General features: G+C 38.2%; 1 protein-coding gene across 1 annotated transcript in view; it reads right to left on the reverse strand.

The window, feature by feature from the left end:
• Positions 1 to 16,006, reverse strand: part of SCIN (scinderin) — an 81,465-nt gene extending 65,459 nt beyond the window's left edge. Inside the window, exons 1-3 of the mRNA XM_061197743.1 lie at positions 15,486 to 16,006; positions 7,724 to 7,878; positions 2,888 to 3,049 (exon numbers count right to left, since the gene is read on the reverse strand). Of these exons, the coding sequence (XP_061053726.1) occupies positions 2,888 to 3,049; positions 7,724 to 7,878; positions 15,486 to 15,684 (516 nt within the window). The 5' untranslated portion in view covers positions 15,685 to 16,006. The remainder of the gene's footprint in view (positions 1 to 2,887; positions 3,050 to 7,723; positions 7,879 to 15,485) is intronic.
• Positions 16,007 to 18,064: the final 2,058 nt, after the last annotated feature.

Raw genomic sequence — 18,064 nt, forward strand, 5'->3', positions numbered from 1 at the left:
ACTAGAGCTAGAACTGGTCTATCACAGCATTCAACTATCTAGCCCATTGTGGAAACTCAATACTTGTTCAACAAAATAATAAATAATTTCATTAATAATACTACTTTCAGTAGATTCTAAGCTGTATTAGACATAATCAATTCTGAATTCAGCAGATTCTGAAACTATTGCAAGACACTCTGTTATAGAGCCACATCATCTTCTATACTACCAAGTTCACTTAGTGGAATGAAAAGGATGTGACAGGAACAGAAAAACCCAGGTCCTATCCCAGATCACCACTCAACCTGCATTAACGCAAGTGACTTGCTCACACTTTCTAAGGCGTTTCTTCCTCTTGTGAAACTGGGATGGTAACTGCCATTTCCAGATATGACTGTGTGTCAGATGGGACTGAATCAGAGTCAGCTAAGGTCAGTAGTGTCATTAGAAACCACAGTTAAGATGAAAAAAGAAGAAGGAAAAAGAAATAAGGAAGTTAAGTCTCCAAGAGGTTAATGACTTGCTCAAGATCAAAGAGCAGAGAGTAGGAAAGCTCAATTGGACACTATTCATGACAAAGAGATTATTGCATTTGTAGAGCAATTACATTACACATAAAATACTTTTTTAGAAAAGAAACATTTTCAAGTAATGGCAGTGATGAATTACATTCTCAGTGGGAAGTAGATAGGGGCCTCAAAGCTCATCTAATCAAATACCCGACTTTTATAGATGAGAACCTGAGATTACACTAAACTCGGATGAAAACTGAGGTCCACTTTCTCCATGAACAATACCACCTTATATGTAAAAATACTTTATAAATTATAAAGGGATAAAGGGCTATAAAATGTAAGTAGTTGAGGGAGACAATTATTGTGCATTGGCTTTGAGAGATTCTGAGTGCTGTTTTTGGAACTGCATAGCCTAATATACCTGATCATCTATTTGTATAAGTTGTGGTTTTGGTTGCAGAGGAATGGAGGGAGAGACTAGTATCTGTTTTCTGCCTACCTGAAGGTTAGGACTTAAGCCTGGTTAGGGGAACAGGTTAGCATCTAAGGTTGAAAAGGATATTTCCATGAAATTCACTGTGAGATACAGGGCAAGAGTACTGCCATTTTGGGTGCAGATGTCTAAGTGTGACACTGGGAATTGTACTTTGGGCATTAATATCATAATTTCAACTGTGCACCCAGCTGGTATAATCCAAGACAGTCGAATTATACATTAGCAGTAATAAAACTAGAGGTGTATCCTAACTTAGAGAACCCAAAGAAGTTTATAATTTGCATCATTTTCCAAACTATTTATAACCTTAGCATATTTAATCTCTATGCTGTTGCCAGATTAATATCGCTCAAACCGAACTTTGTGTAGCTGCATTTTTAAAATCCTCAGTGTCCCCTCTCTATATATATGAAATAAACTTTTTTGGCCTCTGTCTGATGCTCTTCCCCAAAATACTGCCCAAGGAGAGGCAGTAAAGCAAAAGGCTTAGGTGGGAATCAGACATATGTAGGGTCTAATCCTGGCTTCATTATTTACTGGCTGTGCCACCTTGAGCAAGTTCTATAGACAGTCCAAGCCTCATGCTAACTGAAGCAATAAGTCCCTGAACATTGCTTGACCTAGAAATGTTATGGATGATGATTGGAATGCTGATGTATGTGGTGTGATGAGAATTATGATCCCTAGAAGAAAAAGGACAACATAAACATGCTCTGTGCTTCTTGCCTTCTTTGCCGTTGCACATGGGTTTTCAGTGGCAGGGAATACTTTTTTAGGTTTTTTAAAACCTTACAAAGTTTTAAAGACACAACTCAAATCCTACCTACTAGAGTCTAGCACAAGACCTTGCAATAATACTTCTTTGTCATGATAATAATGATAAGTATTCCTGACATTAAAGAGGCCTCTTTTCCTGGAAGAAAAGTCAGATATTGCCCATCCGACTAAGATGATACTTGACATTTGTACTTGTGCCTTTTCTTCTAATAATTCTGAGAAAATTAAAAAGTGTGAAATAGGGACTTCCCTGGTGGCGCAGTGGATAAGAATCCACCTGCCAATGCAGGGGACATGGGTTCCATCCCTGGTCGCGGAACAAAGATCCCACATGCTGCAGGGCAACTAAGCCCGTCTGCCACAACTACTGAGCCTGCGCTCTAGAGCCCGAGTGCCACAACTACTGAAGCCTGCGTGTCTAGAGCCCGCAAGCCACAACTACTGAAGCCCGTGCACCTAGAGCCCATGCTCCGCAACAAGAGAAGCCACCTCAATGAGAAGCCCGCGCACCGCAACGGAGAGTAGCCCTGGATGGCTGCAACTAGAGAAAGCCTGCGCGCAGCAACGAAGACCCAACACAGCCAAAAATAAATAAAATTAAATCTTTAAAAAAAAAAAGTGTGAAATAGTATTATGTGTGTGGATGTAAGGGATATACTAATATTTGTTAAAATATTTTCCCAAAACTCTTCAGGCAGGCTGTTTAGACTCATCCTATGTCCATTTTCAATTCTAGAATCTTTGCTTCCTGGGGGAATCAAGTTCCCCCTCAAGCAATGTTTTCCCACACACACTTAGGGACAAAAATAATTAGAGGAAGCTCTGTTCAAGGAGAAGGGGAAATATATTAAAATTTTCAATTTCTGTTCTATGGTAGGAAGAACTAAATCACTACTCCATTCTAAACCTATCAAAGAAAATAAAAACTTTGAAGTCCCGCTTTATGTGTCATTTAAACACTTGCCAATTAGTCATATGATATAATTGCATCTCACATAAACATGACCTTTTTCTAAGTGTGTAGAAAAAGTGATTATCTTCCATGACACATACATCTGATTTGATCTGAAGACAATTTACTTTCCTCTAGACATCTCCATGTGTGTATAAAACTTACAGTGCCAAGGTCAATGATGAAGCAGTCACCCTTGTTGAAACTGTCCCAGCTTAGAGGAACTTCTGTGGCCCTGACCACTCTCCGACCTTTCACATGCAGGAGCCTCTGGGCGGTCAAGTCATTTGTGAGAACATGATTGAGTCCAGACGCCACACCTCCAGCCTGATGAGTGGAAGGAAGATAGAAAACAAACAAACAAACAAACAGAAAAGGATGAGGCTTCGAACTAGACATAGCAGCTTAGAAAACCACAGGTGTTGGTGCCAAGCTGCCTGGTAGGCCAAGATAATATACCCACTTAAGTGCATGTGAAAAATTAAATATGCAGAAGAGAATTTCCTGGCAAATCAACAGGTTTTTGTTTTGTTTTGTTTTAGGCTCTTTATCCTTCCTATTTTAACCATTCAATTTAATACTGCAAATATTTACTGAAAACCTTCCATGTATAAAACCTGCTACATAAACTGAAAAGAGCTGTAGCTCTTGTCCTCTGGGAACTAACGATTCTCAAACCATTGAGTGAGAAGGCAGACAAGGATTTCAGAAAAAATGGTGACAGGAGGTTAACGGAGAGGCAGAGGTCAGAAGTACAGACGAGGAGAGCCTAGAGGACCCGGCAGCCCAAAACTCCCATGGTCACAGCCTCAGGTCAGAGAAGGGAGCTGAGTGCTGGCCAGGTATGGGCTGCTCCTAACTTTGGTCCTTGTTTTTTAACATTAAAAAATCACCTGTCGGGGCTTCCCTGGTGGCGCAGTGGTTGAGAATCTGCCTGCAAATGCAGGGGATACGGGTTCGAGCCCTGGTCTGGGAAGATCCCACATGCCGTGGAGCAACTAGGCCCGTGAGCCACAACTACTGAGCCTGCGCGTCTGGAGCCTGTGCTTGTAACAAGAGAGGCCGCGATAGTGAGAGGCCCGCGCACCACGTTGAAGAGTGGCCCCCGCTCGCCACAACTAGAGAAAGCTCTCACACAGAAACGAAGACACAACACAGCCAAAAATAAAAAATAAATTAATTAATAAAAAAAAATCGCCTGTCTTATTTATTTAGGTAAAAAGAGTTTACAAAATATGCCAGGCTTAAGTATTTATACTCTAAATCTGGTTGCACATCCCCAACCAAAACAAAATGAAAATCAAAGTACAACCACACTGAATTAAGAAATGCTGAAGAAAAACAGATTAACGGTATCAAGCACATCTTCTTGAATCATTTGAAATCAGCTTTTCCCTTTTTCATTCTTTTCCCAAATTAAGTGTTAAGGACAATAATCTTTATTTACTTCCATAATTAACTATGAGGTAACGTGCAGAATAAAGGTGCAGTGTAAATAAAACTGTTATTTATTGATCAAAAGCCTCCCTGATAATATGGTAAGAAAATTAGCAGTATAAGAAGCCTATAAAATAATCCAACTTTCAAGTTTATTACATCAACATTATACAGTAAATCCAAAGAAAGAAGTGAAGGTTCATATGTAATCAATAGCACATTCTTTAAATTTCCATTGACTTTAGACTTCTCCCCTTCTCCAAAAGGCCCTCATGAATAAAAAGGTTTTGTTAGTATATGCTAAATGTTGACTTCCAGACAATTACAACTGCAAGCTTTTACAAATATATAATAATTTCCCACTTCATAATTTTAAAAAGATTGTCATATTTCTTGACTGCACAAAGTATTATACAATAAAAATAAATTCAAGTTTTTCACCGATATATTACTATGCTTGGCCGCCTTAATTTTTTTAAATAAGAGGTACACTGCAATCTGATAAAAAATAGCATAAGAACACTGTGTTCTGTAAAAAAATTATAAAATATAGAGTTGACTTAGACTGAGAATACATATATAACATTTAGGATAATTTCATATGGTGAACTATCAGAGTATATATAGTCTGTGAACATTTAATGGTATTTTAAAAATTAATTTTGTCTCTAATATCTGATGCCAAAAATGCACAAAAGAAAAACTTTTGTTTCATATATGTCTATATCAGACAGTAATTCTTCTGTGAATACTGTTTGAATGTACCCTGGAAACTCCCAGCCTCTTTCTACCTATTCCACAGAATGAAAGCAAGATGGATGATCCCCTAAATCAAGGGCACCATAAATACAGTTTTACTGGCTGACAGATGTCTGATTGTTGCTATTTACAATCATGATTGGGGCTGGGTCTTGTTCAGCTTGGGAAAGGTGCTTAGCCAGAGATTTAATATAAGGAAGTAGTAGTAAGTAAGTATTTATTTATTTATTTTATTATTTATTTTTGGCCACACTGGGTCTTCGTTGCTGCGCGCAGTCTTTCTCTAGTTGCGGCGAGCAGGGGCTGCTCTTCGTTGTGGTGCGCGGGCTTCTCATCGCGGTGGCTTCTCTTGTTGCGGAGCACAGGCTCTAGGAACACGGGCTTCAGTAGTTATGGCTCATGGGGTCGGTAGTTGTGGCTCGCGGGCTCTAGAGCTCAGGCTCAGTAGTTGTGGCGCACGGGCTTAGTTGCTCCGTGACATGTGGGATCTTCCCAGACCAGGGCTTGAACCCCTGTCCCCTGCATTGGCAGGCGGATTCCTAAGCACTGCACCACCAGGGAAGCCCAATAGTAAGTAATTAGTCCTCTGTAACCCCTCCCCAACTCCCTCACAGAGGAAAAAAAAAAAACTCAAGTCGATTAAATGACATGGGAAGATGATCTTAATGTTTCCTAGCTGCATCTTTATCTTATATACAGCAACTAAATGTGGTTGTTGCTGACTTGGCCAAGTTTTACGCATTTCAAATAGACACAATATCCTTTCCATAGAGTATTCTTAAATAAAAAAATTCATCTGGGCATTTGAACGATTTACTTATGTTGAGAGCATCATAGCATCATGGTTACCAGCTTAGGCACTGAAGTCAGACAATCACCCAGTCACACAGCAGCTGTGAGAGCTTGGCAAGTTACATAGTCTCTCAAAGTTTCCATTTACTTATCTTAATAGGATGATAATGATAGAAACTGCACCACAGAGCTGTTTTTCAGATTAAATGCGATAATACATGTGAAGTGTTTAGTATATTCCTAGAAGCATGAAATTAAGTATAACGTAATAATCTTTGCTGTTCTGGGTAGTAAATGAGCTCTGCTTCCACGTTTCCTATCACATATTGTTGCAACTACACACGTTGTCATCTGCTCAATGTCACTAGTGATAAGACAGTAAAATGATTTTTTTTGCTGATAAATTTGACCTCCATTTGCAAACATCCTCTTTCTAAAAAATGCTGATTTGTGGTGGTTTTAATGTTGATAATTAGGAGATAATTATCCAATAATTGTAAAATTACTTTTATCATGTCCACTTTTAAGTATGTAACCAGAAGTTTGATTTCAGAAGTCCCGCTAATAGGCAGAAGGATTAATAATAGCATAAAATCCGAATGATGGCATATGTACTATAACATACGTATTTTTATTATTTAATTTAATCCTTAATGCTTACAACACCTACACAAGAAAGCTGTTGTTACACCCATTGCACATTTGAGGAAACTGAACACAGAAAGCTTATGTAATTGCCCTGAGGCAAACAAGCCATATGTGGCAGAAATGGGTTCATAACTAGGATGATGGCACAGTACATGCTTCTAGTAACTACAAGCCCCAGCTTATTCAAAATCTTGGGTTCATTGACATACGAGATGTTTCAGGATCATTTCACATAAAATAACTCGTGAATTAAATAAAATAAGAGGTAATAGTTTCATACTTAATAGTTTCTAGCTTAGAGTAAAAAAATGATTTCAAGAGAGAGAAGAGAACTTTTAAGTGTTTTGCCCTGATCCCAATGGCATCACAAAATATTCAACTAAGGCTCTGATCAGGAAAAAGAAGAAATAAACTCGGGCATCATAGTAGGCAAATTTAGTATATATTCAGAATTCTAGTTTAGTTCTGAGGTTTTAGGTCTTCATTGGGCTAATATGGTAGACGGGTGGGGTGGTACGGTCTGCAGAACACCTGTTGGAAACGTTTGATTTTGAGAAAGATTGTTGCTGGAGTGTGTCTAGAGAAGGTGTTCCTCACACTTTAACTGAACACTCTTGGAGGCAGGGGGGATAGTGAAGGATGGCCAGTCTGCAAGCGACACTGAGAGAATTCCAGGAAAAGCTATCCTTTGCTGAAGGTCGCCTTAAAGGCACAGACTATTTAATTATTTGGGATTTTGTTTGTTTGTTTGTTTCAGAAGCCATTTGATGATTATTGTTTCAGGCCAAAACACATAAATTCTATGTGTGTGTATGGGGGGGGGCGTACGCCAGTGTATGCGTAGGAGTTTGTGAGACTCAACCACTCATATGTTCAACTCAGTGGTTTCATTTGTATCATTTCCAAGATCAAACTACACTATTTGGGAAATGTGTGTATAGTTCTTTGTATTAACTGAAGTTATAGTTGTTATAAATACTGTACTAATATATTCCAGAACAACTGAAATTCTCAAGTTGTGGATTATTTGCAGCAAATTAAGTGATTCTTTCGAATAGCAAAAATGAAAACTATTAATGCCCAAGTTGCCCATATTTACTTAGCATCATTAAAAATTAACCTATCAAATGAAATTAAGTCAGAATATTTCTCACATTATACCATATATTCCACAAACATTTATCAAGCACCTATTATGGGTCTCGAGAGTACTGGGGATATATCAGTGAACAAAACAGATTAAAACAAAAACAAAACAAAACAAAAAACCCTGCCCTCAATGAACTTTCATTCTATGAAGATATGAGGCGTGGATGGATAGGAAAAGAAAAGGGGGTCATAAAACAGTTTGAGAGAGCTGCTCACCTTGTATTTCAGACCTCCTTTGAAGTAGCCAACAAAATCCATAGACTCATAGCCTTGAAGTTCTCTATTCTGCACGGGCTTGCCACCCAAATAGTCATCCATCTGAACAGTAAAGATGGCAGCTGCTGCGCTTTCATCCTGAGTACACTCCTTTCCTGAAACGGCCAATGACAGCACCTCATTTATCAAGCAAGAAACAGGATTAAGGCAGAATTTCTGATAAGAAAACACTCAGAAATTTTCTTTGAATTATATGCCAATACAATAAATTTATGCATAAATTGTTCATCTTCAACAGAACAATCAGCAGAAATGGTATAATATAAAATACTATTTTAATAACTAAAAGAATTGTTTTGTTCCCACTTTCCAATTCTTTTTTTTTTTAAATTTTAAAAGAAACACCACTGTCAGACTATGTTCAGGAAGATATAATAATATATTCCAGTAGGATTCACATTCATTTGGTATAGTCAATGATAAGGCTATGAAAACATTTTTCAATTGTTTTAGCCTTTCTCAGAATTAATCTCCAGGCTTCCAAAATGTCAATATGTTAATATTTGTAAGGAATACAAACATCATGGGCCAGAGCTAAACAACACTTTGAGAATGGGAAAATGGATGTAACTTGACTTTACCACTGTTTTTGAGTCCAATTGTCCCCACTTCACTATCTTATTGGCATAAGATAATATTCTCGGAAGGAAAAGGGAGGGTAAAGGAACCAGAATGCTAACATCTTTTGAATGTTAATGTACACAGCATTACCCCGGGAATTTAACACACAACACACAGTTAATTTTCATAATTCTCATGCAGATCCCATCCAGGCAACCTCACTGAGGTCCAAACACCAATTCTTAAACCCAGTGTCTTCGACGTACACAAAGGTCAGAGCTAGGACAGCCCTGATGGGACCTCAAAATTTATAAAAGACATTTAAAAACTTCCACTACTTAAGCTGTGTGAAAATCATTAATGATTCTAGAAATAATAATAATAGCTAACATTTATACCTTTATAGCACCTTTGCTATGGGCCAGGCACTACGCTAGTGTTTTACACGGATAATCTGATTTAATCTTCAAGTGACCCAATGTAGCAGAAACCATTTTCTACCATGTTACAGCAGAGGACATGGAGGCTTACAGAGACCAAGTAATTTCTCTGAGGTCATAATGTTGACCTTTGATAGAACATGACCCAGAGGCAGGTGTCTGTGACTCTGAAGCACAGGCTCTTAGAAATTACAATACTAGTAGATATTTTTTATACTCAGACTCTCATTACCAGTAAAATTTTGAGGTGATTGGGGAATGTTATTTTCCTCCATGGATAATTGATGCATAAATGTTCAGAAGCTGTAACAATACTATAGTTCAACTGGAACCCCAATTAAGAGTATTCACTAAAGTTGGAGAAAGGAAGTCAGTCAGGTATATTAAATAAAGAATTGGATTTATTTACAACTCCTCTCACTCTCAGAGGGGACCTGTGTAGTAAGTGTCTTCTCAGAAAAAAAATTTAGTAGCTAGAAGAGTATCTGACATGATATCAATTTTGTGAACTTGTGGTCAAAGAAAATTATTTAACACATAAAAAACACATGTAATTTTGCAGTCTGAAAGGGCCTAGCGTCATTCTTCTGTCCACTTTCCCATCCATAAATTAGATTACTAATAAGGGCATAGATGTAGATTTGTACAGAGAGGCTTTAAGAAGGAAACTTAAATCAAGGTTAATATGAAAGGTGTTGAGGATGATGTATTTGATATAAATATTCTTACTTGAGTACAAGTTGAAACCCTAATCTCTTTAGGTAGATGAAAATGGGCAGGCATGCGACTAATGAATGAACTAGAAGTAAGTTAGTTAAATTATGCTATCATTTGTTGATGCTTATGCACTGTGCAAGGCCAGGGAATGTCAGTATGAATAAACCAGAGTCTTCTAAAGAGGTTGAAAGGTCTTAATGAAGCCAATACTAGCCTTTGAAAATGAAAACTAAAATCAAATTCAGTTATATTATGATGAAATTCTAATAAGTGTTCAAAAACTTACAAATGTTCTGAATGAGTTATGCTTATGACTTCATTTATTTTCCCTATGCTAATTTTCCCAATGCCTTCCATGTTATGTTGTTTTGTGTTATGTTATTTTATACTATGTTATGTTATATTATATTTGTAAATATGCTGTAAACTTCTTAAAATTGTTTTGGGGATGTGATTTTATATATAAAACATAAATAAAAAGAGAAGTTTAATGACTAAGTTAACTGAACAACCATTCATGATAAAAAAAACTCTCGCCATGTTAGGAACACAGGGGAAAATCCTCAACTTGATAAACAGCATCTTCAAAACACATACAGCTAACATAAATTCTTTTTTTTTTTTTTAAATAAAACAGTGATTTTATAAGAAATATTTAAAATACATTATGATCAAGATTAATTATTCCAAAAATGCAAGGATAGTTCAACAGCAGAAATTTTATCAATTGCCATAATAATAACCAAAGGAGAAAAATACAGATTTACCACACTGGATGCATAAAATGATAAAATTCAACATTAATTTATAATTATTAAAAACATAGAAAATATAGAATAAAATGGAATTTCCTAAGTTCGTAAAGATTATGTAACAAAAACTTATTACAAATATTTTTAATATAGAAACATTAAGACTGTGAAAGGACAAGAATATCTCTTTCAGCACTACTGTTTGATATGCTACTGGAGATTCTAGCCAGCACTAAAAGGAAAAGATGTAAGAAATGACATAAACTGGTGAAACTATCATTACTTTTAGATTTAAAAACATAGTCCACAAACTATTAGAAATAATAAGATCTCTACAAAGTAACCGACTATAAGATAAACTTTAAAAAACCATTAGCATTTGTCTGTACTGGAAATAAGCTAGAGAATAGATTTAAAAGTACATCATTCACAATAGCAAAGAAACTATAAAACATCAAATAATTAGCTCAATTAAAATGTACAGAATCTTTGATAAGTTACTGATAAATTACATATATGCATACTAATGATCCAGCAATCTCATTACTAAGGAATTTATCCTAAATATATCCTCATGTACAACAAGCTGTTGTAGCATGTTTATTGCAGCATATCTTTTGTTGACAGGGAATTGGAGTCAAAGTATCCTTCAATGGGGATTAGATGCCACCACGTAGAAAGTTAGAGGCAAGGAGTAAAAATGTACACACAGCAAACCTGGGAATGTTTTAAAAGCATAATTCTGGGTGAAAAAATAAACAACAAAATGAGATTTTTACTGCAGTATCGTCTATGTAAACTTAAGTTTCACGCACACAAAAAAACAACACGTTTTACAAGAACACATAAAAACAGAAAGCTGTGTGACAACAAAACATAAATTCTTAATGATCAAAGACTGAATCCTTTCTCCCAAAGATGGGGAACAAGGCAAGTACTCCTACTCAACATAACACAGGAAGTTTTAACGACTGCAAAAAGGTAGGAAAAAGAAATAAAAAACATACAGATTGGAAAGGAAGAAAAAAATGTGTCTATTTAGAGATAACAGGATGGCCTACATAGAAAATTCTATGGAATCTACCAAAATAAACCTCTTCAGAAAAAGTGTATTCAGCAAAATAGCATGATGAAGATTAATCAAGAACAAAAAGCAGTCTCATTTTTATATAGAAACAATGAACATGCAAAAGTTGAAATTAAAAGCACAATACCATTTACAGTCACTTCAATGAAACTGAAATACTCAGATACATATTTAACAAAACAGGTACATGATCTACATGCTAAAAACTACAAAATGGTAATAAAAAATCAGACCTTAATAAATATAAAGACAGTATTCATGGAATGTGAGACTTGTAATACAATAAATATGTCAATTTTCCCCAAATTGATCTATAGCCTTAATTCTATTCCTATCAAAATCATATTGAGGTTTATTACAGATTATATGAGTTAGTTTGTTATAAAATTAATGTGAAAAGGCACAGGCCCTAGAATAGCTAAAACAACCTTGACAAAGAAAAATAAGGTAAGAATACTAATTCTATCTGATATTAAGGTTTACTATACAGCCACAGTAATTAAGTAAGACAATGTGGTATTGGTGGAAGACACCAATTGGTATAGACACAAAGATCAATAGACCAAGTTTCCTCTAATGTAAAATTTTGTAAAACTTTAGTATGTACAGTTTAGTATACTACAGTATATTAAAGTATAAGTATATAAGTACAGTACAGCACAAAATGCCACAACCAGGATATTGACATTGATACAATCCACTTATCTTTTTTATATTTTCCCAATTTTACTTGAACTCATCTGTGTGTATTTGTACATTTAGTTATATACAATTTTATCACATATGTAAATTTATATATCCACCATCATAGTCAAGATACTGCATAGTTCCATCACCAAAAAATCCCTTATGTTGCCTTTTTATAACTATACCCACCTCCCACCTGAATCCCCCTCCCCTACGTCATCTCTAACCTCTGGTGACAATAAATCTAAAATTTAGTCATTTCCAAAATGTTATATAAATGGAATCATATAGCATGAGACCTTTTGGCATTGTTTTTTTTTTCACACGGCATAATTCCCTAAGGGATTCACCTGAGTTGTGTTTCTCAATAGTTTGTTCCTTTTTGTTGCTGAGCAGTCTTCCTTGGTATAGATGTGCCACTTGTTTAACCAGTCACCTGTTGACAGATATCTGGGCTGATTCAAGTTTTTGTCTATTCAAATAAAGCTGCTATGACATGCATGTACATGTTGTTGCATGAATATAAAATTTCATTTCTCTGGATTAAATGCCCATGAATGTGACTGCTGGATCACATGGTAGTGGCATGTACAGTTTTGTAAGAAACTGCCAAACTCTTTTCCATAATGGTTGTACATTTTATATTCTCCTCTACCTCAAGCAATGTATAAAACTCCAGTTTCTCAGCAACCTCTCCAGCCCTTGTATATTATAAGCTCCTTGTATTGTACATTGTATATTGTAACCCAACTTTTTGGATCCCCCGTGCCTTACAAAGAGCCCAGCACAGATGGATGCATTTAAACTGCTAGGTACAAAGCTGAAATGTTTTTTCAGGAAGGACCAATGCAACAACTTCTTACATGCAACAAATTCCTACTTTGTAAAGGAAACAAAAAATAAATTTAAAAAATGAAATAATCTGAGATATGCAAGGGTACTACGGAAAGACACTGAGGGAGAGACCAGGAAAGATGACTCTTCCTCTGTTCTCCCGTTTTGTGTCCCACTTCTTCCTGTTTCCCCTTTCTTCCTCTTACTTGGCCTGTTTCTTCATTTCTACACCAGCCATCTTTTTTATCCCAGGCTGATTTTAACTCTACTCTCTTTCATCTTCCTTCCAACTGACTTCCTTTAGTCAGACTTTCTCTTCCCTTGAAACTTCAGCTCTCCCACTTGGAACTTTCTCTCAATCTGTCCCTCTGAATAATCCTCATGAATTCACCCGAATTTAGGTCTTAGAGTAGAATACATTGGATGAAATCCAGCTTGCTTCAGGGAACTGAAGTAGGAAGAGCTGCTGAACAGTTCCACCTACAGGTCCTGCTGACTATCGTGCGCTAAACTTTCCATGGTTCCCGTGATTTTCTCTTGGCACAAGGTCCCTCCCAATTCCCCTCATTTTCCTTTTTTCCATCAAGGCTTCTCTGCTTCCCCATAACCACAGACATGTGGTGTCTCTTTCACAGTGCTCATCACATTTTACCTGGGTTATATCACTTTTTGTTTTATTGCACCTTTGAGATTGTAAATTTTCAGGGAAGGTTCATAAGTCATTCATATGCAAAAATGCTGGGCACACAATGCTGGGCACGTTGAAAGTTACTGAATTAACCTATTAATTAACACACTATTAAGTTCAGTTTTAGTAGACCTTTAAGACCATAAAATGTTTCTGCCCAAAGCATTTTCTATTACATTTTTTGAAACTGGTGAGCACTAAATGAATGAGTTAATTCGAATCCGTAAACCCTATGAAACACAGTACTTGAAGAACTTACCTGGATAAGAAAGAACCTATAGAATTAAAACAATTGTGTTTAAAGCCCCCTTGGAATCCTCTGACAAAGTCAAACTTCACTGCTGTCTACAGCATGATATGAAGTTCTTTCACATTTTAATTCACCAAAATGACAGATGTGGTATTTCAGATACTTTTACTCATTCCAGATCCAAGTTCTAAACAGAAAAACCAAGGTAAGGACATTATTATTCTATGTGGCATCATTCATTCATGAACATAAGTTATACATTAAGTTTTCAGTGGGGAGTTTCTTTTGGAGGGTATAAAATATAAACAGATCACTGTCTGTGATAATAGGAACAGTGACATTACACTAGGAAACCAGAATGAGTTTAGATCTCAGCCTCAGCCTCCTCAAGCAAGCACAAAATTTTAATATCAAGTGCTATTATGAAACAGTGCTGTCTCCCTCTGTGGATTTCTCATTTGGAGTGTTGGCTCCAGGTGTTCGCTAATATTGAGAACATCACTTCATGTTCTCTACCATTTTGTTTCTTAAAATCTTCAAATGTTAGGGGAAAAAATGACTTTCAGGGACTTCAAAATGTGTATGTGTGTGTGGTTTTGTGTGTTTTCCCCATAAACCCATGAATAAAACTAAAAATAAACACAGTCTAGGGGAGGCAAGCTGATTTTAAAAGAAGGCAATAAGGCTCAGACAATCGGTGCGTTGTTAGACGGGGTGTGCCCACTGGCACAGGATCTCACAGGGAGAGGTTAGACATTCAGGATGTTTACGAGTAAAAGTAGAAGGTGGGAAAAGTAGAACACTCAAGGCCCGGTGTCCTGAGAGCCTGGCGCGGGTGAAGCCCAAAATAATTACTACTGATGAAGGAGCTGTTTTGTTCCAAACTGTCTTCTTGTTCAGATACATAAATAATAAATTTAAAAATAATCATTACTATTATTCTATTATTATTATTATAAAGCAACTCATCTAAATACAAACTCTGCCATATAAAGCTATTTACTCATATTGATAAAGCCGCCAGCATCCTAATCAACAGGAATTTCTCTTAGCCAAACCTGCGAGCAGCGCGGGGAAGGCTGGAATCTGATTTAAAGCAGCCCAGAATATTAATCGCCGCAAATAATAGAGAACTCTAAGCTGACGCCCAAGGGCAAAAAATAAAACTAAATAATTTTCTTAAAGGAATTCTCGCCGTCTGCGGCGAATGCCCACAAACTTGTTTGACTTCATCTCCTCGCTGACAGGGGAACCAGGACTGAACCTGTCGGAAGGTGAGCCGAACTTGGCCAGCGCCACGGTGCAGCGGGCGGCCGCCCCGGGCGGGAGGTGGGTTTGGAGACTGGAAAGTGAAAGGGGGAGAAGCGAGAGGAAGCAGCGCCAAAACGCGGGAGATGGACACGACAAAGGTCAAAGCTAGTGAGGTAAGGCTGCTCCCGACTTCGCTGCGCCCCGCGTTCGCAGCCGCGTTTGCAGGAGCGGACGCCGGCGGGGAAAAGGTGCCCAGGCCCAAAGTGGGGGGGGGGGCGGCGGGGGGAGGCCCGCGGGGGCTCAACCGGCGCGAAGGGTCTCCAGGCCCGTCCGGCTAGCGCTGCCCTGCCCCGCAGCCCGCAAACCTCAACACCCAGCGGCCTCGCCCCTCCCCGACCTGGGCGCGCCCGGGCCCCGCCGCCCGCCGTCTCTCACCGAGCCAGAAGTGCAGGCGGTACGTGAAGCACCGGCTGGCCTGGGTCGTGTGTAGCACCAGGTACGCATCCCCGACGTAGAAGTCACCGTAAGCGCTCTCGGGCACGGCCACCAGCTCTAGTTTCTCGATCCTCCAGACCTGCAGCCCCGCCTGCTTGCCCGCCCGGGCGAACTCCTCGTGGTACAGCCCCTGGGCCATGGCTCGGGCACGCGATGCTCCGGGAAGTTGGCGGGGTACCTCGCTGACCCTGGAGTCGGACTGAACCCAGACAGGCAGGAAGAACTCTGGTCGCAGCGGTTTTATAGGGTTTGCTCTGCGGGGGCGGGGCCCCGGGACCCCCAAACGGGAGGGGCTAAGTGCTCAGGCCGGAGTTGCTTTGGAGTAGGCGATCGGTTCTCCTCCGAAGCGTAGCGCCTGGTATCAACCTCCTACGTCCTTCCCCCGCAGCCCGAAGGAAATCGAATCTCAGAAATCATAAGATCCTAAGGAAACTTGCTGAAACTCCTGGAAATGCCTCCTCCAAGGAAGGACATTTTCCCAGGCAACAGCTGGAGGAGATCAACAATTAAAACTCAGGTTGGCGCATCGTTTTAAAAAAAAACTGGCTATGCAGGTAACAGTTAATCATCAACTCCATCATTTTATCAGCCAGTCTCGCCATTCCCGATGGGCAAAGTTTTTCCGTCCTGATCTTCCCAATTTGAAAATGCCATGAAAAACAGCATGTCAGGTTTCTTGGAAAGAGTGAAAATCTGGAAGGATAGCGGTCTTACCCGGGGGACAGAGCTCTCTAAGTCCCCAGGGGTTTAGGGAGCTGTGGTTAAGCTCTTTGTCACCTGCCTCCTTTGGGCAAGAGAGTTTTGTTTTTAAAACAACAACAACAACAACAACAACAGCAGTCCTCCTGGGGTGTTCTCAGGCTGGGCTGTTTGTGAGTGTGATATTATGCTTAGCCTGCCTTCTGAGTTAACTGTTACCTGGCTTCAAGGTGCTAATTTTCTCATTGTTTTCCCTACAGCTTTTGCTTTTGCAGCATGGGCAAAGCACTGTAAAATACAGACGGAAGTTTACTCCTTATTTTGCATTCATTTAACAGAAGCTGATATGGCAAAGGATTTTACTGTTATTGAGAAAGCAAATCGCTCATGACATAGAGTAAGAAAGCTGGTTTTTATGCATGTACATTTTCTGTCACTGTTTTCCAAATTACAGAAGTCCCCGGAAGGTAACTAATAACATACAATTTGATTTTTTCCTTAATTAATTTATGTTTTAAAATAGGTATTACATGACCATGGTAAAAAAATTCAAAAGTACAGGTGTGCAATAAAAAGGTATCTCTATTTCACCTGCCATCCGGTTGCTTTCCCCAAAGGCAACTGAGTTACCAGTTTCTTAAGTATTTTTCCAGACATATTTGATATTCTTTCAACTACAAGAATACAGATAACAGAGTAATTTTTATTTTCTAACAGAAATGGTAACATACACACTGTTCTGAGCCAATATATCAAAATATCAATAGCCAGTACTCATAGAGCTGCTTCTTTTTACTGACCACAAGGTATCAAGGTATTCCATCTTTTAAATGTACTATAACTTATTTAATCTGTTCAAGTTCATAGGCATTTAAATTTTGCCTATATTTTGCTAACACAATGTTACAAACAACATTTCTGAACATACTTTGTTATACTCATGAATTATAGCTATGAGATAAATTCCTGGAAATACAATTGCTAGAGGGGTTGGAATTCAATGGTGTTGACGACAGTGATGATAATTATGAAACTAGTCACTACCATTTACTGTTTTTCTGCAATGATGGGGCATGGCAGAGATAGCTTTCATTCAATTCCCCTGTCCATTCTTGGTTCTGTAGTCACCTTACTACAGCAAGCCTCAGGTTCCTCATCTGTAAAATGGGAAAATAATAGTTTTCACCTAAAAAGATTGTTATTTGGATTAAATGCACAAGTGTTTTTGTCTGTTACATAGAAAATGCTTAGTAATTATGAGCTCTTATTATGCAGTGGTGAGCTTCCTTTTGCTCCTCTAAACCCCTTCTTCATCCTTCAGCTCCTGGCAGTCTTCCCTTAAGACCAGCCTGCATGGGCTAAAGCAACTGGGCTTCAATGCCCTCTAGCTTAGGGTTTGGTTGGAAATCAGAGGGAGAGAGGAGAGTAAGGTCAGAGTATTTATTTCCTTGGCTTCCTCCACCAAAGGTCACTACTTTTAAAGACAAATAACTCTATCTGACTTTTCTCTCGTTTGGATTCAGGCAACTGTCCCCTCAGATGCATTATCCCTTTAGGTTTCTCTGTCCTTCTACTTATATATATATAAAACCTCTAAAAAAAAAAAATCTCCTGAATTTTTCTGTTTTGTATGTACCATCTGTCATAGGTTGAGATCCTAATTGATAAATACTATTAGCTACGTTCTCTTTTTTTCTTTCTAACACAAACAATGATAGGTAGGTTTGAGAAGGCTTATTTTATAAATGAGGAAACTGAGGCTTCGGAACTTGTCAAAGATCACCCAGCTAGTGAGTGGCCGAAGGAGAATTCAAGCTCAC

The sequence above is a fragment of the Eubalaena glacialis genome, chromosome 8 (genome assembly GCF_028564815.1).
Source record: "Eubalaena glacialis isolate mEubGla1 chromosome 8, mEubGla1.1.hap2.+ XY, whole genome shotgun sequence".
NCBI classification, from domain to species: domain Eukaryota; kingdom Metazoa; phylum Chordata; class Mammalia; order Artiodactyla; family Balaenidae; genus Eubalaena; species Eubalaena glacialis.